The sequence below is a fragment of the Nerophis lumbriciformis genome, linkage group LG02, assembly GCF_033978685.3.
Source record: "Nerophis lumbriciformis linkage group LG02, RoL_Nlum_v2.1, whole genome shotgun sequence".
NCBI lineage: Eukaryota > Metazoa > Chordata > Actinopteri > Syngnathiformes > Syngnathidae > Nerophis > Nerophis lumbriciformis.
In genome coordinates, this window is record NC_084549.2 from 42,917,984 (window position 1) to 42,941,364 (window position 23,381).

At 41.0% G+C, this 23,381-nt stretch overlaps 1 protein-coding gene across 6 annotated transcripts in view; it reads right to left on the reverse strand.

Annotated features, from left to right (window-relative positions):
* The window catches only part of ttc7a (tetratricopeptide repeat domain 7A), a 132,806-nt gene extending 119,192 nt beyond the window's left edge, over window positions 1-13,614 (reverse strand). For 4 of the 6 annotated variants that reach the window (XR_009815472.2, XM_061963050.2, XM_061963081.2 and 1 more), the window contains exons 1-3: window positions 12,866-13,585; window positions 6,893-7,056; window positions 6,570-6,738 (exon numbers count right to left, since the gene is read on the reverse strand). Coding sequence is in view for 5 of the 6 variants with exons in the window: in XM_061963050.2 (XP_061819034.2) it covers window positions 6,570-6,738; window positions 6,893-7,056; window positions 12,866-13,142 (610 nt within the window). In the remaining variant the exon portion in view is untranslated. Of the gene's footprint in view, window positions 1-6,569; window positions 6,739-6,892; window positions 7,057-12,865 lie in introns of all 6 variants that reach the window. The other 2 variants (XM_061963042.2, XM_061963091.2) reach the window with 2 other exon arrangements.
* Between the last annotated feature and the right edge of the window lie 9,767 nt (window positions 13,615-23,381).

Below are 23,381 nucleotides of genomic sequence, written 5' to 3' on the forward strand. Positions count from 1 at the left end.
TTCGCTGGGCCTGAGCTCATCTAAGATGGACTGATACAAAGTGGAAAAGTGTTCTGTGGTCTGACGAGTCCACATTTAAATTGTTTTTGGAAACTGTGGACGTCGTGTCCTCCGGACCAAAGAGGAAAAGAACCATCCGGATTGTTATAGGCGCAAAGTTGAAAAGCCAGCATCTGTGATGGTATGGGGGTGCATTAGTGCCCAAGACATGGGTAACTTACACATCTGTGAAGGCGCCATTAATGCTGAAAGGTACATACATGTTTTGGAGCAACATATGTTGCCATCCAAGCAACGTTACCATGGACGCCCCTGCTTATTTCAGCAAGACAATGCCAAGCCACGTGTTACATCAACGTGGATTCATAGTAAAAGAGTGCGGGTAATAGACTGGCCTGCTTGTAGTCCAGACCTGTCTCCCATTGAAAATGTGTGACGCATTATGAAGCCTAAAATACCAAACGGAGACCCCGGACTGTTGAACAACTTAAGCTGTACATCAAGCAAGAATGGGAAATAATTCCACCTAAGAAACTTAAAAAATGTGTCTCCTCAGTTCCCAAACGTTTACTGAGTGTTGTTAAAAGGAAAGGCCATGTAACACAGTGGTGAACATGCCCTTTCCCAACTACTTTGGTACTTGTTGCAGCCATGAAATTCTAAGTTAATTATTATTTGCAACAAAAAAAAAAGTTTATGAGTTTGAACATCAAATATCTTGTCTTTGTAGTGCATTCAATTGAATATGGGTTGAAAAGGATTTGCAAATCATTGTATTCCGTTTATATTTACATCTAACACAATTTCCCAACTCATATGGAAACGGGGTTTGTAGTTGAAGTTATGGGTTGTTAAGTCTGTTATAGCTTGCTTTAATCAATGTGGTAAAGAAATGGCTAAATCAGGCTAGAATTAAGGTTTTAGAATGGCCTTCTCAAAGTCCTGACTTAAACGTGGGGAAAATGCTGAAGAAACAAGTCCATGTCAGAAAACCAACAAATTTAGCTGAACTGCCCCAATTTTGTCAAGAGGAGTGGTCCAAAATTCAACCAGAAGCTTGTGGATGGCTACCAAAAGCGCCTTATTGCAGTGAAACTTGCCAAGGGACATGTAACCAAATATTAACATTGCTGTATGTATACTTTTGACCGAGCAGATTTGGTCACATTTTCAGTAGACCCATATTAAATTCATAAAAGAACCAAACTTCATGAATGTTTTTTGTGACCAACAAGTATGTGCTCCAATCATTTTATCACAAAAAAATAAGAGTTTTAGAAATTATCGGAAACTCAAGACAGCCATGACATTATGTCCTTCACAAGTGTATGTATACTTTTGACCACGACTGTATATATATATATGATATATTAATATAATATGTGTACCGGTATATATGTACACATATATATGTATAGGCTGTATATACTGTATGTGTGTATATATATTGTTACTTTAAATGCAGTTGGTTTTTGGCCAAAGTCCAAATTTTTTAGCCCAATGCGGCCACCAAGTCAAAAGGTTTGGACACCCGTTATAGGTTATAGATACTAATTTGATGACCAACCTGGTGTCTGCGAATATAATAGATAGAATAAACAGGTAAGTCTGTACCTTTCCAGCCAAAACGACGAGGAGGTTGGTCTGAAGTCTCTGGCCAGACGCCAGACCTAATCTAATAATCAGAATGTTGCAAATAGACATAACCACCAAAATATTCCAAGCAGATCAAATTCCTTATGCAACATATCTACTAAATATTTGTCCACCTTAAATTACCGGTAATCAAGAAGCCGCCCTAAAATAAGGCTGAAATTGAAATCAGACAGTGTTTGTTACATAACTATATTTCATCCAGCAGATAGTCACATCTGCTCATCAGGAAGCATTTGGTGAAATAAATGATGATGATATTGCTGATAACAAGATAAACCAAGGCTCTAAGAATGATGTTGTATTTTGTGAAAGGTATCCATGATGTCCTTAAAAAAGTTGTTTGTATTAATATTAAGAATGTGTTTTGTAATCAAGCACTTTTATTTTTACTTACAAATTTGAGCTTGTTGAAAATGTAGCTAACTGTTGTTAATGTACGCACTGCTGATTTGACATGAAATAAAAGTAAATGAAGCGCAACAGATGGGGAACTGAAGCATCAAGGGATTCTCAAGCCGCATTTGAACTCTGTCGTGTGGAAACACTCATGTTCTTAGTCAGTATAAAGTTTCAACCAGTACACTTTTACCTTGAATACAATTACTGGTACTATTACATATAGTTTAATATTATTTTTGCTTTTTGAAGAAATGTCTGAATTTGCTCTTTAAAGGAAAAACTGCAGCTTTTTGGGGATTTTTCCCATCATTCACAATCCGTATGTGAGACAACAATGCACATCTTGCCCTTTTCTGTACTTCCTAAGTAGTGAAAAACTTTCAGTACTGGGCAGCAAACAATTTAAGTAATGCGGAGTCATCTTTTCTGCCTATAAAGCGCTCTACATAAAAACATCCAAAAACTGCCAACGTGTCCTTTAGATGCTGTTACCTGCATGTTAACCAAGCTATAGCGAAATTGTTATCGTAAGAGCTAACACAGAGGGACTACTTTTCTGGTGTAGTGACACATCGCTTTGCTCACACTGCTCCTGTGGCCAGTAACAAGAGGTAATGCTAGCTACTTGAGCTTCTTCTGCTGCAGCTGTATTGTGTTTGAGTTTGGAAAAGTTATATGTCATGCTTCTCACCAGTGTAATTTAAGTAGTGAATAGTTGTTCTCAACTTGGCTTTCAACAGATGGAACGCAACATAAAACCCGACAACATCGTTAAGAAGACTCAGCAAATGCGCATTTGCTCCTGGCATTTTTTACTGAGGAGTGAGGATTATTCTGATTTGACCAGCTAAATGAGAGCACAAGTCATGTGCTCAAAGATACATCAGTCGGCATCCAAGTGTGAGCGGACATAATACGTCACCGTTTTGTTTTGTTCTTATTTTGTCCATGAAACGTTTAGCAATAGTGCTACTACATAACGTTGCAAGGCTCTCACAAAGTCTGTCATGGTTAGTGGTAGCAAACACAGAACGTGCTCTCTATGCTGTAGTTGACAGAAGTAGTTGGTATGCGCTGTGTGAAATCAATGTGCCCAGGAAAGAAATGATGTCATGCTTATAAATACTGTAAATATTACATTATTAATGTGCCAGTTTTTTCAATATTCAGAGCACACAAAAAAAAGAAAGACATGTGTTGCAAAATTCCAAAAAAGTTTTGTTCTCCCTTAATAAACTAGAATGTATCTGCCTTTTATCATTGTACTTGTTTATATCCCCAATGAATATATACAAAATGGGAACCTTCACTCGTACTCTTCCAGTATGCAGTGTTTCTGTCAATTTATAGTGCTTAAAGGGGAACATTATCACCAGACCTATGTAAGCGTCAATATATACCTTGATGTTGCAGAAAAAAGACCTTTTTTTTTTTAACCGATTTTCGAACTCTAAATGGGTGAATTTTGGCGAATTAAACACATTTCTATTATTCGCTCTCGGAGCGATGACGTCACAATGTGACGTCACATCGGGAACCAATCCGCCATTTTCTCAAACACATTACGAACACCGAGTCAAATCAGCTCTGTTATTTTCCGTTTTTTCGACTGTTTTCCGTAACTTGGAGACATCATGCCTCGTCGGTGTGTTGTCGGAGGGTGTAACAACACGAACAGGGACGGATTCAAGTTGCACCAGTGGCCCAAAGATGCGAAAGTGGCAAGAAATTAGACGTTTGTTCCGCACACTTTACCGACGAAAGCTATGCTACGACAGAGATGGCAAGAATGTGTGGATATCCTGCGACACTCAAAGCAGATGCATTTCCAACTGGACTGGACAGATCAGCTTTCAGGAAAAGAGAGCGGATGAGGGTATGTCTACAGAATATATTAATTGATGAAAACTGGGCTGTCTGCACTCTCAAAGTGCATGTTGTTGCCAAATGTATTTCATATGCTGTAAACCTAGTTCATAGTTGTTAGTTTCCTTTAATGCCAAACAAACACATACCAATCGTTGGTTAGAAGGCGATCGCCGATTTCGTCCTCGCTTTCTCCCGTGTCGCTGGCTGTCGTGTCGTTTTCGTCGGTTTCGCTTGCATACGGTTCAAACCGATATGGCTCAATAGCTTCAGTTTCTTCTTCAATTTTGTTTTCGCTACCTGCCTCCACACTACAACCATCCGTTTCAATACATGCGTAATCTGTTGAATCACTTAAGCCGCTGAAATCCGAGTCTGAATCCGAGCTAATGTCGCTATACCTTGCCGTTCTAACCGCCATGTTTGTTTGTATTGGCACCACTGTGTGACGTCACAGGAAAATGGACGGGTGTATATAACGATGGTTAAAATCAGGCACTTTGAAGCTTTTTTTAGGGATATTGCGTGATGAGTAAAATTTTGAAAAAAACTTCGAAAAATAAAATAAGCCACTGGGAACTGATTTTTAATGGTTTTAACCCTTCTGAAATTGTGATAATGTTCCCCTTTAAATCCATCTAGATGAGACAAATATTGGGTTCATAAAGATAGAAAACAATACTTATTCATCAGTGCAAATATTAATACCAGTAGCATGTTTATTTTTGTACTCTTTAGGAAGCGCCGCTGATTCCGGAGGCGCTATAGTTACCTCTGCCAGGCGGTAATGTAATCATTGTCGTTGGTTTGCTTGTCTATTAATTAGTAAAATAACTTTAAAAGTTATGGGCGGATTTTCATGAAAAATCTGGGAAACATTTGAAATGGGATAAGAAACAACTGACTAGATTTTGGGTCTTATGTGGATCATTTCTCCGACATTACCTTATGTTTCTATGCGACTTTGCAGAGACAAAGAGAGTGGATGACTAATGAGAAGGTTCATTCCATTTCTTTCATTCAGCTATAGATAGCTCAAAAAGTTATGGGCAGATTTTTATCAAACATTTCAGGAAATGCCGGAAATGGGATAATGACCAAGTTATCACATTTTGGAGCTGATCTGCACCATGTGGTTGTGGTTTGTGCAGCCCTTTGCGACATTTGTGATTAAGGGCTATATAAGTAAACTTTGATTGATTGATTGATTGATTGATTGATTGATTCATTGATTCATTGATCACCGTCTGGATTCAGGACTTTTTATTTGGAAGCTTGGCCTGGTGGTGGTCTGCACTCTCTGAGTGCTTTTCTAGTTACTTTTAGTAACAGTGCAATGGTACATTGGTTTTTGTTAGTATTATCAATCAATCAATCAATCAATGTTTATTTATATAGCCCTAAATCACAAGTGTCTCAAAGGGCTGCACAAGCCACAACGACATCCTCGGTACAGAGCCCACATAAAGGCAAGGAAAAACTCACCCCAGTGGGACGTCGATGTGAATGACTATGAGAAACCTTGGAGAGGACCGCATATGTGGGTAACCCCCCCCCTCTAGGGGAGACCGAATGCAATGGATGTCGAGTGGTTCTGACATAATATTGTGAGAGTTCAGTCCATAGTATATATTACGTTTAAAAAGGTCTGACAAAGACCAAATGATACAAAAACCGGAGCAATTACTCCCATTAAAATGCATGTAAATCTATTTGATCCAGACACCCAAAAATATTAATGAAAAGAGATAATGGTTATAGTTTTTCCATGCAGAAAACAAAGTAAAATGCATATACATACTGAATGAAATGGATAAATGAACATTTCAAACCACTTTTTTTTTTATTAAAGACTCTTGTTGGCAAAGATGGCAATGAGCAGAGAAGGGAGGGTAAGAAAATGTGGACGCCACCTTCGTACATAGCTACAGCTTCTCTCTTGTATTAAATGTGTTTTTTACCTTTTTTTAATCTTTAATGTATTGTTGTCATGTATATTGTTTAAGTGCTGGCACATGCTACTTTCTTTGAGCCAATGGTGGAAAACACAGTGACCAATTTGATTCTGCACAACAATACATGGGCAACCAGATTATTTTATTACGCACAATGTTTGGCCATACGATAACCGAGACAGTGCACGCAAACCGGGGCAACATATTGGCGCATATTTACATCAAACACCAAATTATACAAAAAGTGTGGCAGATGAAAACCGAGGTACAACTGTACAACCATAAAGACTTCTATCATTTTGCTTGTCACTATAGTATTGATGTGTTTTTTTCAGAGTTCGCCAGACTCCATTCAAAACCAACTACCTCTTGGTTCTGTTCAAAGTGTTTTGCTGAGAAGGTTTTTTCCTACCCTCCAACATCATGATCATGGGGGTTCAATAGGTATTAAACTTACTCCACATGCTAAGTGCCTTGAGATAAATGTATTACTCTGTTCCGGCGAGAATTAGTTCTTCTTGACAAGTGCTCCAAGGAACACGACCAATTGTTAATATTCTAAGAAACTTGTACCTTTTTGCTCTCTACTTTGTTGTTTCAAGGATGAGACCTCAACAATGAACTTATTGATCATAAAACGATCAGAATTTTGATGTAAAGGTTTGTGAAATGTGTTGGGGAGCCATATAGTACCTTTAATGATGAAGGCCTCAGCCAGCAGGCGCAGGTGGTAAGTGGGCTGTTCGTCACGTGTAAGCTCCTCCAATCCCACCCTTGCACACATTCCCTGAGCATCGCGGTGGCGACCCTGCACATAGTGCACTTTGGCCATCAGCAGCAGAGCTTCATTCAAGTACTTGGGCTGAGGAAGAAGAGGGAATCAATAACGACAAATACAGATGTAGAGGTGTATCCAGTGATTCTTTAGTTTGTTTCACACTTTTTATGGGGTTCAAAAATGTCAAAGAAAACAAAAAAGCTGTTGAAAAGTATCCAAGCATCTCAATTTGACTGACCGTGAGACGGCCTCGGCTTAGAATGTTGTTGAGGTAGCTTTTGGCACGGCATATTTTGGGTTGCGTCTTGTCCATTAAAGGTGTGGATCGCCGTAATAGGTCCATATTTTCTTGCAGGCACTCTTCTAGAAGAGCCTCGGCCAATAGCAGTGCCCCATAATCATCTGGGGTCAAGATGTGAATGAAATGAAGTTCAAAGAAAATCATTTTACACACAGTCCATGGAATTGTATTAAAGCTCAGGAGTAGTTCCCATATACAGGGACGAAATTTGGATTTTTCAAGTGTGTGTGTGTGTGTGTGTGTGTGTGTGTGTGTGTGTGTGTGTGTGTGTGTGTGTGTGTGTGTGTGTGTGTGTGTGTGTGTGTGTGTGTGATTCACTATCCTTATGTGAGACAAGCACACAGTTTTCTTTCTTTTTTAATGCATTCTAACTCGTAAATAAACGCTAGCAAACGTCAGCTAATATTGGAGGTAATGAAATTTGCTCTATTCCGCCTATAATGCCAAAAACCTTCATCAACATTGGATATTCATGCTGTTAGCATATACGTAAATTAGTAACTGGCAAATGAATAACAACATGTAATATCTGCATGTTTTGGTCATATTAAGCATACGGTGGCATATTAATATCACTGACACATCACAACGTTCGCCATTTCCTTCAACAACAACAACAACTACCACTAATCATTGCAGACTTCATGAAAACTAACAAAGACTACTTTGGGAAAAGTGATGATCCAAAAACTTGTATTTTTGAGCCTGAACGTAAGGAGGATGAGCTACAAGTTTTAAAAGCTGAGTGATAAGCAGATCCAGAAAGTAGAAGTATACCTAAGTGCTTAACTAGAAATACAAACGACAAACATAATAAAACAATTACTTAATGTTCAAGTTCTGCTTTTACTGTGATGCAGACTGGTGGGATGATTATATCTTCCCATTTAGATGAAGAATTGATCATAATCCTTACGCAGGTTGAACAAAAAAAGAAAGTGATGCAAACGAGCGTCTTTTCGTGTCTTTCTCTTCCTTTATAGCCACAGCCTTCTACAATGCAAGTGAGATGAGGCATGATTTACAAACCCTAAGACCAGTGAAGTTGGCACCTTGTGTAAATCGTAAATAAAAACAGAATACAATGATTTGCAAATCCTTTTCAACCTATTGAATAGACTGCAAAGACAAGATACTTAACGTACGTACTGGAAAACTTTGTTATTTTTTGCAAATATTAGCTCATTTGGAATTTGATGCTGGGCAGCACGGTGGGAGGGGTTAGTGCGTCTGCCTCACAATACGAAGGTTCTGAATAGTCCTGGGTTCAATCCCGGGCTCGGAATCTTTCTGTGTGGAGTTTGTATGTCCTCCCTGTGACTGCGTGGGTTCCTTCCGGGTACTCCGGCTTCCTCCCACTTCCAAAAACACTAAATTTGCCCTAGTGTGAATGTGAGTGTGAATGTTGTCTGTCTATCTGTGTTGGCCCTGCGATGAGGTGGCGACTTGTCCAGGGTGTATCCCGCCTTCCGCCCAATTGTAGCTGGGATAGGCTCCAGCGCCCCCCGCAACCCCGAAGGGAATAAGCGGTAGAAAATGGATGGATGGATGGATGGAATTTGATGCCAGCAACATGTTTCAAAAAAGCTGGCACAAGTGGCAAAAAAGACTGAGAAAGTTGAGGAATGGTCATCAAACACTTATTTGGATCATCCCACAGGTGAACAAGCTAATTGGGAACAGGTGGGTGCCATGATTGGGTATAAAAGCAGCTTCCATTAAATGCTCAGTCATTCACAAGCAAGGATGGGGCGAGGGTCACCACTTTGTGAACAAAAGCGTAAGCAAATTGTCAAACAGTTTAAGAACAACATTTCTCAACGAGCTATTGCAAGGATTTTAGGGATTTCACCATCTACGGTCCGTAATATCATCAAAAGGTTCAGAGAATCTGGAGAAATCACTGCACGTAAGCGATGATATTATGGACCTTCGATCCCTCAGGCGGTACTGCATCAAAAAGCGACATCAGTGTGTAAAGGATATCACCACATGGGCTCAAGAACACTTCATAAAAACCACTGTCAGTAACTACAGTTTGTCGCTACATCTGTAAGTGCAAGTTAAATCTCTACTTTGCAAAGTAAAAGCCATTTATCAACAACACCCAGAAACGCCGCCGGCTTCGCTGGGCCGGAGATCTTCTAAGATGGAATGATGCAAAGTGGAAAAGTGTTCTGTGGTGTGACGAGTCCACATTTCAATTCGTTTTTGGACACTGTGGACGTTGTGTCCTCTGGAACAAAGAGGAAAAGAACCATCCGGATTGTTCTAGGTGCAAAGTTCAAAAGCCAGCATCTGCGATGGTATGGGGGTGTATTACTGCCCAAGGCATGGGTAACTTACACTTCTATGAAGGCACCATTAATGCTGAAAGGTACACAGAGGTGTTGGAGCAACATATATTGCCATCCAAGCATTGTTATCATGGCCCCTGCTTATTTCAGCAAGACAAGGCCAAGCCACGTGTTACAACAGCATGGCTTCATAGTAAAAGAGTGCGGGTACTCGACTGGCCTGCCTGTAGTCCAGACCTGTCTCCCATTGAAAATGTGTGGCGCAATATGAAGCCTAACATACCACAACGGAGACCCCGGACTATTGAACAACTTAAGCTGTACATCAAGCAAGAATGGCAAATAATTCCACCTGAAAAGCTTCAATAATTGCTCTCCTCAGTTGCCAAACATTTACTGAGTGTTGTTAAAAGGAAAGGCCATGTAACACAGAGGTAAAAATGTCCCTGTGCCAACTTTTTTGCAATGTGTTGCTGCCATTAAATTCTAAGTTAATGATTATTTTGGAAAAAAAATTAAGTTTCTCAGTTCGAACAATACATATCTTGTCTTTGCAGTCTATTCAATTGAATATACGTTTAAAAGGATTTGCAAATCATTATATTCTGTATTTATTTACGAATTACACAACGTGCCAACTTCACTGGTTTTGGGTTTTGTATTATCTAGAATTAACTTTTACCAACTCAGAGGCGAAGCAGCAGATTACCAGCTTAGTATGTCAATACCTGCATAAGCTAGCTGCATAAGCTTATAATAACTACTTTGTTAATATTCAGGTTAAGAGGTGTAAATAGAGTATTATTAGCGGTTTTTGGAAGTTTTCAATAGGAGGCTTTATGGGCGGTATAGATGACTCCTGTTAGCTGCATTATTAGCTACCTCGTACTTGCCGTATATTACGAATTAGGATGCATTAAACAAAGAAAAACATATGAGTTCTTCTCTAACATAGGTAATGTGAATGTTCCAAAATTCCACACAAAAAAAGCGCAGTTGTCGATGCATGTTTTGAAATAATATGAATTGGAAACAAATTGATGATAGATTATTTTTTGTACAAAATAAAAAATTAAATTGAAAATTAACAGAATGAAAATAAATAACTTTATTTTAGTGTGTCAAGATTGCATTAAGATTAATTTAATGTTTACCTTGTACAGTATGTCCTGGCAAGGAATCAAATTATATCATAAAAGTCATTACGCTACCAGGAATCACAAACACTTGAGCTGCAATTTGCATTAAAGTTTTAGTCAACACTATAACTATATTTGAGTGGAGCAGTACACTCCTCTTGTTTGGATTTTTCATTTGTCTGTCTTGTTCGTGATTCATATTGCTGTGTGGAGGCCAACTTGCTCTTACTCGCATCTGAATGCTGATTGGTCAGCTGCCACATGCTGTCAATCATGTTCAAGTTTAGGGTTGCAACTACCAATTATTTTAGTAATCAAGTAATCTATAAATTATTTTGTTTCATAATCGAGTAATCAGATAAGATGCACTTTATAGCATCAATGCGTATTTATTTATTTTATAATGATTTTTCTGCTTGCCATAACCTTCATAGCAAGTCCCGGCCATTCCATGCGGTCCAGGCTTTCTCGGTTTTTTTTAGTTACACTCATTGAATGACATAATAAGCATAAATAAACTGAAGCTTTTTCAAATCAAATTAATTAATTTAATCATTGCAGCCCGAGTCCTGTTGGCAAAAAAGCAGCACCAGTAAGTCAACCAATAAGCTTATGGACGGTCTTAAAGGGGAAATGCACTTATTTTATGTTTGCCTATATTTCACAATCCTTATGTAAGACAAGAAAACATTTATTTTTTTATTTTTTTGCATTCTAACTAGTAAATGCGAGCAAAAGTCTGCTTACAATGGAGCCTATGGGAGTCGCTACGCCTATAAAGTGCAAAAAATAAACATCCAAACACCTCCATCGACATATTATATACATAAGTAAGTAATTATAACCAACCAACATATTAAAAAAAAAAACTTACTGTACAATGTCTGCTCTCACTGGGATGCCGACTGTTAGAATGTTGATATATTCCCGTTTAGATGCACCAAGGATTGGGTGGATAACAGCGCCTTTTGTGTGTCTGGGTCTAAATTGGCTGTCAAAGTTGACCATCTTCTCAGTTTATGTCTATATTATTTCACTATCAATGTGAGAGGCATGACTTATAAAATAGACTAAACTATCACAAGCTCAGAGGCGAGAAAGCAGCTCACCGGCTGATGATGTCAATAAAGCAGCATAAGGAAGTTGCCGCGCTCGGATCAATACGCCGCTAAATGTAGGTCCTTAACGTTCGTGCTTAACAAAAATGCTAATTATTGGTTAATATTCAGGTCACATGTAAATGGTGTACTGTTGGTGCTTTTTTGATGGTTGTTTATTGGGTTTTATGTTTGGAATAAACACAATAGAAGAAATGGTTCCCATTGGCTCCATTATAAATAGACTTTTATGTACGTTTATTTACGAGTTAGAATGCTTAAAAAAAAAGTTGTGTTCATAGAGATTGTGATTTATAGGCAGAATTCCCCCCAAAAAGTGCAGTTCCCCTTGAAAGGGAGAATCTTCAAGTGTTCAACCATTTCCAACCTGGTGCTAGTGTTTGACTTTCCTCCATTAAATAGCATAACATTATTTTGGGTAGTTACAAAGTGCAGTGGACAAAAACTGCTTTTTGAAAATGTGCAGGGGATAGGTCCCCAGTGCACACCCCTCCAATTACGTCCACGCCGATATATCACAGTACTGAAGAGTGTTTAAAAATGACCGTCCGATAGTGTATACAGTTTACACAAACAGTAGATAGGGCTCATATTTTCCAAAACACACACTCAGCTTGTTTAGCTACCAGCTCAATGTTAGTTAAATGCATTTGTTTCATTTCAATTGAACATATCTTTCTTTAGGAAATAGAATAATGTGAATTCATGTGTTCCTGTCATCATAACTTATTTTGTTGGCCAACCAGCCTGTTAGCCAGAAGTACAAAGTTCAACTACTAGTTGCACAAATATATCTAGCTTTAGGTTGGACAATGTCAAAAAGTAGCAAATACAAAGATGACTTTTAAATGTATTTTCAGACTTTTGACTTATTTTTTGCTTAAATTCATTCTTGTTTCTGGTTCTCGTTTTTAAATTGATATTATCTTGATTTTGTATGTACTTTATGTCATATTTTATTCAATATGGTACTTTTAGGTCACTTAGAATATTGTTTGTCTTTGGTACACTAATGGGTTTATAGTAGGCCTTTGGTTCTTTGTTTTATTTTTGCAAAAAAATATATATCTATTTTTGTATTGCTCTTTTTTATTTTTGGTATGAACATTATGTAAACCCCAAGTTATTGTTTTTTGGTTTTATGTTGTTGTTACGTTTGTAGTACAACATTTTATTATTGATCATGTTGTACTGCATTGTAATCTTTTGTTTTGTGATGATGTGATGTTTTTTTGCCTGGACCCCAGGAAGAATAGTCTCCACTGCGGTGTAGACTAATGGGGATTCTTAATCAACTAAAGTAAACTACTGTGTATAAAAACATGATAGGGAAAGTAAAAGTTGAAGTGTACTCACCATCTTCATGCATATGTGCAGCCTGCATGTGTTCGATGACAGGTGGGATTCTGTCCCACAGGCATTCGGCCCGGTACCGATCCAGCTCCGCTTCGAACCGCAGCTGGGTGAACGACACCCGGGATACCATGGCCGCTCTGTCTCGGTGCTGATTGTACTCTCCGCACACGATAGGAGTGACTGCAGACTTCCAGGAGAAATAAATATGTAACCTTTGCAGTGTGTGTGCGTGTGCGTGTGCGTGTGCGCGTCTGGTGAATTTACGATCTTCGATCATCTGTGGAACAATTTGTTATTTTAAGCAGTAAATCGGGACATTTGGAATAGGGAGCAACGGAGTGGAACAAACTGCCGCTAATCTGTTCAGTCAGCGCATTAAAGGATCAGGTAAAGCTGAAGAAACAAAAACACCTTATGTGTTTTACAACGCGTTTACGACCATTTCGTGTTGAAATATGAACACAATTACAAAAACTGTTGATTTATCAGCTCCCGCATAAGGTCAAAGTACCAAATGACACAGCTGAGTAAAAGTGCTGAAGTGCACACATTCAACTATAACTTGGTCCTAATTCACAGCACTGGGTTGGGACAGACACGGACTACTTGAACAGTCAGCTACTGTATGATAGGAAATAAAACCTCAAGTCTTCTGAAAAGCGATTTAGCAGCATCATTTTCCCTCTGCAAATTGGACATTTTGTTTTTGCTTCACGTGAAACGAGCTCTTCTTCTGAAATAAGGTAAACACCTCAGCGAAGGTCCTTTTGCGCCCCCTGTTGGCGACCTGCAGTTTGCACAAAGGTGCGCGATCACCTTGCCCTAGCTGCTGTACGGCAACTCCACTTGGACAAACTATGTCGTCTTTGCACCGTGTCCAGCCATACACCAACAGGTGTAAAAGAAAGGGCATCTCTATTCTCCTTCAAAACCGTACTAAAAGAACACCTCCAGGCAACTTCAACCCTAAACTAACACCCTCTCTTCCACATCCTACCTCCCCGGATTGTAAATAATCAAATGTAAATCATCAAATGTAGATACTTATTCTTATGCTTTCTGATCTCTCTCTCTATGTCCACTACTTGCTGTACATATCCTATCAAGTCAGTCCTACACTGTTCCAATGTCCATTTCTTTGATGATGCAACTATTGATGACTGAGGTGTTGATATCAACCAAACCAACCCCCCGCCCCACCCCCCTCCACATCCCACACCCCGGATTGTAAATAATGTAAATAATTCAATGTATATACTCTGATGATTATCTTGTGTGATGACTGTATTATGATGATAGTATATATCTGATAGTATATATCTGTATCATGAATCAATTTAAGTGGACCCCGACTTAAACAAGTTGAAAATCTTGTTTAGTGGTCAATTGTACGGAATATGTACTGCACTGTGCAATCTACTAATAAAAGTTTCAATCAATCAATCAATCAAAAACCTGACTTCCTCAACGTCCCAAACATTGAAGAATATTTTAGTTATGTGTTATCACAGCCAAACATTCAAACAGTAAAATTGGTTAAATACTCTTTATTATGCATACAAATTAAAGAGCATGTTCATGTTTTATTCATGAAAATTTAAAATATCAAACTAATTAATATGGAATTTCTGATTTATATCTATTAATTAACTGCAGTCGTGTCTTTATTTGTTGTTGTTGTACTGTAGATACATAAAAAACATATTCAAAGTCAATGCATATTCCATAAGAAAGCTTGAAGTCAACAGCAGTTTAGCTGAATTTTACAGGTTGTTTAGTTATTAACATAACTGTTCCAAATTATACTGTTTTATGCTTACACACTTAACAAATATGTTGTTAAAAAAAATCCTAAAGGCAAGGTAAATGTATTTATAGAGCACAATTTGTACACAAGGCAATTCAAAGTGCTGTGCAGTACATTATAAGAAGGCAAAACTAAAATAAATAGTCATAAAAGTAATCATAATTCAAATTAAAAACATAAAATCATCATAAAACTATAATAACTAATTATAATCAAAAAGTGTAGATAAAATACTTTCAGTTGTCATATGCACAATTAAACGAAAGTGTTTTCAGCCTGGATTTGAACATAGCCAACATTGAGGCCCGTCTCACATCTTTAGGAAGACAATTCCAGGTTTTAGGGGCATAAAAATGAAACACAGCCTCACCATGTTTGCTCCCGACTCTGGGCACCAGAGACCATTCCCGGTTGATAAGGTTCTAACATGTCAGAGATGTACTTTGGCACAAGACCATGAAAAGACTTGTACACAGGCATACCATACCATACCATACCAACTTTATTTATAAAGCCCTTTAAAAACAAGCACAGTTGAAAAACAAAGGGCTGTACACCACAAAGAAATGGAGGCAAAGGACAGACTAAAAAATAACATTTAAAACAGAAATAAAAATACACATTTAAAAAGCAAATATAAATTACCCTAAGAACAGTTTGTTAGATAAAAACATAGCATAGCTGTGTAAAAGTCTATTCTCTGAGCAACAACAGGAAGCCAGTGCAGTGACCTGAGCACTGGACTAATATGATCATATTTCCTGGTTCTAGTTAGGACTCGAGCAGCAGCATTTTGGATGTACTGCAGCTGGTTTACAGCTCGTTTAGAGAGCTAAGTGAGAAGACTATAACAGTAGTCTAACCTGCTGAAGAGACATTAAATAGCCTATCTAAGTCTGATGTATACATTATTCCTCTGATTTTGGCAATGTTTTTCAGGTGGTAAATTGCTTTTGATGTTATGAATCAATGTGGCTGTTAAAATTCAAGTCTGAGTCTATTATTACCTGCAGATTTCTAACCTGATCATTATGTTTGAGGGAGAGGGTCTCAAGGTGACTAATAATAGTTCCTCTTTGCTTCTGTGTGCCAAAGACAATAATTTCACTTTTGTCTGAGTTAAGCTAAAGAAAGTTATATCGTGATATGTATTACTATTCTGAGGGGAATCAAGGATCTCAGGAAATAAATAATAGCTGGGTTGCAATCACGTGACCTAGAGGCACATCCGGGTTTCAGGTGATGGTCGAGAGCAGTGTTTTTCAACCACTGTGCCGCGGCACTAGTGTGCCGTGAGATACAGTCTGGTGTGCTGTGGGAGATTATCTAATTTCACCTATTTGCGTTAAAAATATTTTTTGCAAACCAGTAATTATAGTCTGCAAATGATGTGTTGTTGTTGAGTGTCAGTGCTGTCTAGAGCTCGGCAGAGTAACCGTGTAATACTCTTCCATATCAGTAGGTGGCGGCCAGTAGCTAATTGCTTTGTAGATGTCGGAAACAGCGGGAGGCAGCGTGCAGGTAAAAAGGTGTCTAATGCTTAAACCAAAAATAAACAAAAGGTGAGTGCCCCTAAGAAAAGGCATTGAAGCTTATAGGGAAGGCTATGCAGAACCAAACTAAAACTGAACTGGCTACAAAGTAAACAAAAACAGAATGCTGGACGACAGCAAAGACTTACTGTGGAGCAAAGGCAATGTACATCCGAACATGACATGACAATCAACAATGTCCCCACAAATACGGATACAAACAACTGTAATATTCTTGATTGCTAAAACAAAGTAGATGCGGGAAATGTCGCTTAAAGAAGACATGAAACTGCTACAGGAAAATACCAACAAAAAAAAAGAGAAAAAGCCACCAAAATAGGAGCGCAAGACAAAAACTAAAACACTACACACAGGAAAACAGCAAAAAACTCAAAATAAGTCAGGGTGTGATGTGACAGGTGGTGACAGTACACCTACTTTGAGACAAGAGCTATAGTGATGCATGCTTGGTTATGCTTTAAAGTCATATCCAACAATTGCGACAACGACTTTTTACTGTCAACTGTTTTTTTGTTTTTTTATGATTCCTGCTGGTTGTGTGCCTCCGCATTTTTTCAACGCAAAAAATGTGCCTTGGCTGAAAAAAGGTTGAAAAACACTGGTCTAGAGGCTACTGTTTATTTACCTACATCAGTACAGATTTACGAGTATTTTGAAAGTTTTAGGGGCAAATATAAAAGCGATCATGACAATTATTTAAAATGGGATGGTGAGGAATTTTATTCTCTTAAGAAAAATATATTTTTTAAAGATATAAATCATTTATCAATAGCTTACTGCTATACTGTATGCCTCTCCCTTGTGGAGGGGGAGACACACAGGTCCGGTGGCCATGGATGAAGTGCTGGATGTCCAGAGTCAAGACCCGGGGTGGACCGCTTGCCTGTGCATCGGTTGGGGACATCTGTGCGCTGCTGACCCGTCTCCGCTCGGGATGGTTTCCTGCTGGCCCCACTATGGACTGGACTCTCACTATTATGTTAGATCCACTATGGACTGGACTTTCACAATATTATGTCAGACCCACTCGTCATCCATTGCTTTTGGTCTCCCCTAGAGGGAAAGGGAGGGGGGAGGGGTTACCCACATATGCAGTCTTTATTGTCATTCTTGTATACTTTTACATAAGAAAAGAACAAAATGAGTTACTGATGTAAAACATGTTACAGTGCTAAATAAAAACATAGTTGTATAATATACAGTATATATATATATATATATATATATATATATATATATTACTGCCAAAAGTAGTGGAAAAGTGTATTACAACCGAGTACCGCTGCAGCCCATACGGATCACAGCAGAGAAACAGATACTTTTTGGCGGCCCTCTCGGGGGGCTTGCAGCCCTACAATGGGCCCTAACCCTAAGGTTAAGAAAAATGTTTTAAAGGGTTCCGTAGACTACGTTGTACACTCTTGTACAGTAGGGGGCAGTATGCTGTTAAACCGAGAGAGTAATTAACATTAAAATTACAATTGTGAAATTAGTGTATATTTGTAATTTTATTGTAATTAAAAAATTACATCTGAAGTTACATACAGCATTTATTTGTATCTTTATTTTAATTAGCTGTAAATCACACATCTGCAGTTACAGCAAATTGCTGTAAATATATCTCACAGTAATTTACTGCAAATGTTACTGTGAAAGTAATGCAATTATTATCCAGTAAACTATTTTTACAGTGCAGGTTATACTTACTGATGGGTAAGCAAACTGATCAGTCAATATGCTATAGCACTTACACTAATGGAGACGTTGAGAAGATTGCTCGTGTAACTGGTGCTCACACTGGTCATCGCAACCATCCAGTTGGTGACAATGCAGCTTGTGGTGACCATGATGGTTGCCTCAGTCTGGTTGGCGTTCAGGTTCACCATCTCTTTGAAGAATCCTGAAGCTGTGTAGGTTGAGGGTTAATTGTGTGCGCGCGTGTGTGTGTGTGTGTGTGTGTGTGTGTGTGTGTGTGTGTGTGTGTGTGTGTGTGTGTGTGTGTGTGTGTGTGTGTGTGTGTGTGTATTTGTGTGTGTGTGTGTCACAGATGGTTCACGGTAGTGTTAAATCTACTCCATTATTCTTACCATTCACGACCTGGTACATCAAGATGTAGCCTGTTATCTTAGACACAGGGGTCCAACAGAATGAAAATTGCCATCAGCGTCGTTCTTCAACTCAATCACAGGGGGATTTGGGCGCGCTATTTTGAAAATATACATAGAGAATTGCAACAATCAAGCAAATAATTCAAACAGAAATATAATTTTCTGCCATTTTGCATATATCCTAAAACATATATTGAGCAAATCCGACAGGTTTTTTTTCTCAGAGTGATTCTTACCTGGTACCTCCAGATCGATAACCTTATGAAACATATAATGGAGATCTGTGGTGTTTACCAAACAGATATACTGTCCAGTGTCACTCTCATCCACATCCAGGATAGTCAGTGACACATCGCCCTTAGAAATGTTGCCTGTGAACTGATAACGCTCAGACAATCTTCTGACCATTGCTTTCCCTTCAGACCTGATAACTTCCTCGTTGCAGAAAGCCCAGGACACAAATTCTCTTCTTCTCCAGCATACAAAACGTACGTTACGTGAGCCTCGGGACTTATAGCTGCATGGTATAGTGGCGTTTCCCCCAAATGGGGCCATTAAGTCCGATGTGGACTCACCTGTAAGGCAGAAAGTCATTTGGTGTCAGTCTCATGCAAAGGAAATATAAACCAGCATCATAACTCTCTTACCCAGCAGGAGAGTAAGGCCGCAGCACAAAGCAAGGAGTCTTCTGACAGGAAAAGTCATGGTATGATAATCACTAATTAGGTTGTCTCAGTACACCTGCTGCACAACATTGATCAACACACGGCGCTGTTTCCACTTTAACTTTTCAAATCAACTGATGCTGTCCTTGACTCCCACACAAGACGAATGACATCACAGAAGGGCTGTGGCCTTTTCTTTGCTACTTTATGCCCGTCCCAGAATTTATTCAAAGCAGGGAAGCCCAGACTTCCCTCTCCCCAGCCACTTCGTCCAGCTCCTCCCGGGGGATCCCGAGGCGTTCCCAGGCCAGCCGGGAGACATAGTCTTCCCAACGTGTCCTGGGTCTTCCTCGTGGCCTCCTACCGGTCGGACGTGCCATAAACAACTCCCTAGGGAGGCGCTCGGGTGGCATCCTGACTAGATGCCCGAACCACCTCATCTGGCTCCTCTCGATGTGGAGGAGCAGCGGCTTTACTTTGAGCTCTCCCCGGATGACAGAGCTTCTCACCCTATCTCTAAGGGAGAGCCCCGCCACCCGGCGGAGGAAACTCATTTCGGCCGCTTGTACCCGTGATCTTGTCCTTTCGGTCATAACCCAAAGCTCATGACCATAGGTGAGGCTGGGAACGTAGATCGACCGGTAAATTGAGAGCTTTGCCTTCCGGCTCAGCTCCTTCTTCACCACAACGGATCGATACAGCGTCCGCATTACTGAAGACGCCGCACCGATCCGCCTGTCGATCTCACGATCCACTCTTCCCTCACTCGTGAACAAGACTCCGAGGTACTTGAACTCCTCCACTTGGGGCAAGATCTCCTCCCCAACCCGGAGATGGCACTCCACCCTTTTCCGGGCGAGAACCATGGACTCGGACTTGGAGGTGCTGATTCTCATCCCAGTCGCTTCACACTCAGCTGCGAACCGATCCAGTGAGAGCTGAAGATCCTGGCTAGATGAAGCCATCAGGACCACATCATCTGCAAAAAGCAGAGACCTAATCCTGCAGCCACCAAACCGAATCCCCTCAACGCCTTGACTGCGCCTAGAAATTCTGTCCATAAAAGTTATGAACAGAATCGGTGACAAAGGGCAGCCTTGGCGGAGTCCAACCCTCACCGGAAACGTGTCCGACTTACTGCCGGCAATGCGAACCAAGCTCTGACACTGATCATACAGGGAGCGGACCGCCACAATCAGACAGTCCGAAACCCCATATTCTCTGAGCACTCCCCACAGGACTTCCCGAGGGACACGGTCGAATGCCTTCTCCAAGTCCACAAAGCACATGTAGACTGGTTGGGCAAACTCCCATGCACCCTCAAGGACCCTGCCGAGAGTATAGAGCTGGTCCACAGTTCCACGACCAGGACGAAAACCACACTGTTCCTCCTGAATCCGAGGTTCGACTATCCGGCGTAGCCTCCTCTCCAGTACACCTGAATAGACCTTACCGGGAAGGCTGAGGAGTGTGATCCCACGATAGTTAGAACACACCCTACGGTTCCCCTTTTTAAAGAGAGGAACCACCACCCCGGTCTGCCAATCCAAAGGTACTTCCCCCGATGTCCACGCGATGCTGCAGAGTCTTGTCAACCAAGACAGCCCCACAGCATCCAGAGCCTTAAGGAACTCCGGGCGGATCTCATCCACCCCTGGGGCCTTGCCACCGAGGAGCTTTTTAACTACCTCAGCAACCTCAGCCCCAGAAATAGGAGAGCCCACCACAGATTCCCCAGGCACTGCTTCCTCATAGGAAGACGTGTTGGTGGGATTGAGGAGGTCTTCGAAGTATTCCCTCCACCGATCCACAACTTCTGCAGTCGAGGTCAGCAGAACACCATCCGCACCATACACGGTGTTGGTAGTGCACTGCTTCCCCTTCCTGAGGCGGCGGATGGTGGTCCAGAATCGCTTCGAAGCCGTCCGGAAGTCGTTTTCCATGGCTTCCCCGAACTCCTCCCATGTCCGAGTTTTTGCCTCCGCGACCGCTGAAGCCGCACACCGCTTGGCCTGTCGGTACCTGTCCGCTGCCTCAGGAGTCCCATGAGCCAAAAGAACCCGATAGGACTCCTTCTTCAGCTTGACGGCATCCCTCACCGCCGGTGTCCACCAACGGGTTCTAGGATTACCGCCACGACAGGCACCAACTACCTTGCGGCCACAGCTCCAATCAGCCGCCTCGACAATAGAGGTGCGGAACATGGTCCACTCGGACTCAATGTCCAGCACCTCCCTCGTGACATGTTCAAAGTTCTTCCGGAGGTGGGAATTGAAACTCTCTCTGACAGGAGACTCTGCCAGACGTTCCCAGCAAACCCTCACAATGCGTTTGGGCCTGCCAGGTCTGTCCGGCATTCTCCCCCACCATCGCAGCCAACTCACCACCAAGTGGTGATCGGTAGAAAGCTCCGCCCCTCTCTTCACCCGAGTGTCCAAAACATGAGGCCGCAAATCCGATGACACAACTACAAAGTCGATCATAGAACTGCGGCCTAGGGTGTCCTGGTGCCAAGTGCACATATGGACACCCTTATGCTTGAACATGGTGTTCGTTATGGACAATCCGTGACGGGCACAGAAGTCCAATAACAAAACACCACTCGGGTTCAGATCCGGGCGGCCATTCTTCCCAATCACGCCTCTCCAGGTTTCACTGTCGTTGCCAATATGAGCGTTGAAGTCCCCCAGTAGAACGAGGGAATCACCCGAGGGAGCACCCTCAAGTACTCCCTCGAGTGAATCCAAAAAGGGTGGGTACTCTGAGCTGCTGTTTGGCGCGTAAGCGCAAACAACAGTCAGGACCCGTCCCCCCACCCGAAGGCGGAGGGAAGCTACCCTCTCGTCCACCGGGTTGAACTCCAACGTGCAGGCTCTGAGCCGGGGGGAAACAAGAATTGCCACCCCAGCTCGTCGCCTCTCACTGCTGGCAACGCCAGAGTGGAAGAGAGTCCAGCCCCTCTCGAGAGAACTGGTTCCGGAGCCCTTGCTGTGCGTTGAGGTGAGTCCGATTATATCCAACCGGAACTTCTCTACCTCTCGCACTAGCTCAGGCTCCTTCCCCCCCAGCGAGGTGACGTTCCACGTCCCAAGAGCTAGCTTCTGTAGCCGAGGATCGGACCGCCAAGTGCCCTGCCTTCGGCTGCCACCCAGCTCACATTGCACCCGACCTCTATGGCCCCTGCTATGAGTGGTGAGCCCATTGGAGGGGGGACCCACGTTGCCTCTTCGGGCTGTGCACGGCCGGGCCCCATGGGGACAGGCCCGCCAGGCGCTCGCCATCGTGCCCCAACTCCGGGCCTGGCTCCGGAGGGGGGCCCCGGTGACCCGCGTCCGGGCGAGGGAAATCTGAGTCTCGGTTCTTGCATTTCCATAGAAGTCTTCGAGCTGCTCTTTGTCCGATCCCTCACCTAGGACCTGTTTGTCTTGGGCGACCCTACCAGGGGGCATGGAAGCCCCCGGACAACATAGCTCCTAGGATCATTGGGACACGCAAACTCCTCTACCACGGTAAGGTGGCAGCTCAGAGAGGAGTAACGCAAAACCAGTTTAAAAAAACAAAAAACACTCCATGCAATGCGAGTAAAGATCAGATAGATAGAATATACTGAATTAAATATTTTATATTACATTAAAACGTGTATGTACTGTATTTTGAAACACAGTAGAAACTATGAGTTTTGCTTGCTTATGGGCACAGTTAACTACCGAATGTATATTCAGTTCTCTTACTATTTACTACATTGGGTAGGGGGCGAGCAGAACAATCATTACTTTTTTTGAATTAAGTTTATTTCGAACATACAGACAGTTACAGTATGATCCACATATTTCACATATTTTCATTTTCTCATTATAACATGTCCGAAAAGGAGTAGGAAAATGCAGAGTTTACTTATTCTTACTTCTTTTCCATTTCATAGCAATTACTAACACATTTGTTCACTTCCTGGTCTCAATTTGAAACATAAATTAAATCAATGAATAATAAAGACGCTAGTTCTCATAAGTAAATAGTTAAGTAAATTGTAATTCACAATAATGAGATGACTACGATTATATCATTTTAAATAAAGTTCAAAATGTTTATCAGGATTTTTCTTCTTTGTACTTTGTAAACACTTTAAGTTTGAACAGTTTCTTAAAGTGAATCATATTCTTTGATTTCTTTATTTAATTCATTCCATATTTTAATTCCACATACTGACATGCTAAAGGTTTTAAGTGTTGTACATGCATAAATATGTTTTAAGTTAGATTTTCCTTTAGGGTTGTATTTTTCCTCTTTTGTTGATCATAGAATTTCAATATTTTAGATTCAATAAATAAAGGATTGGAATGTTCTCTATTTCCAACATTATGTATTATTCAAACTGACCTATTT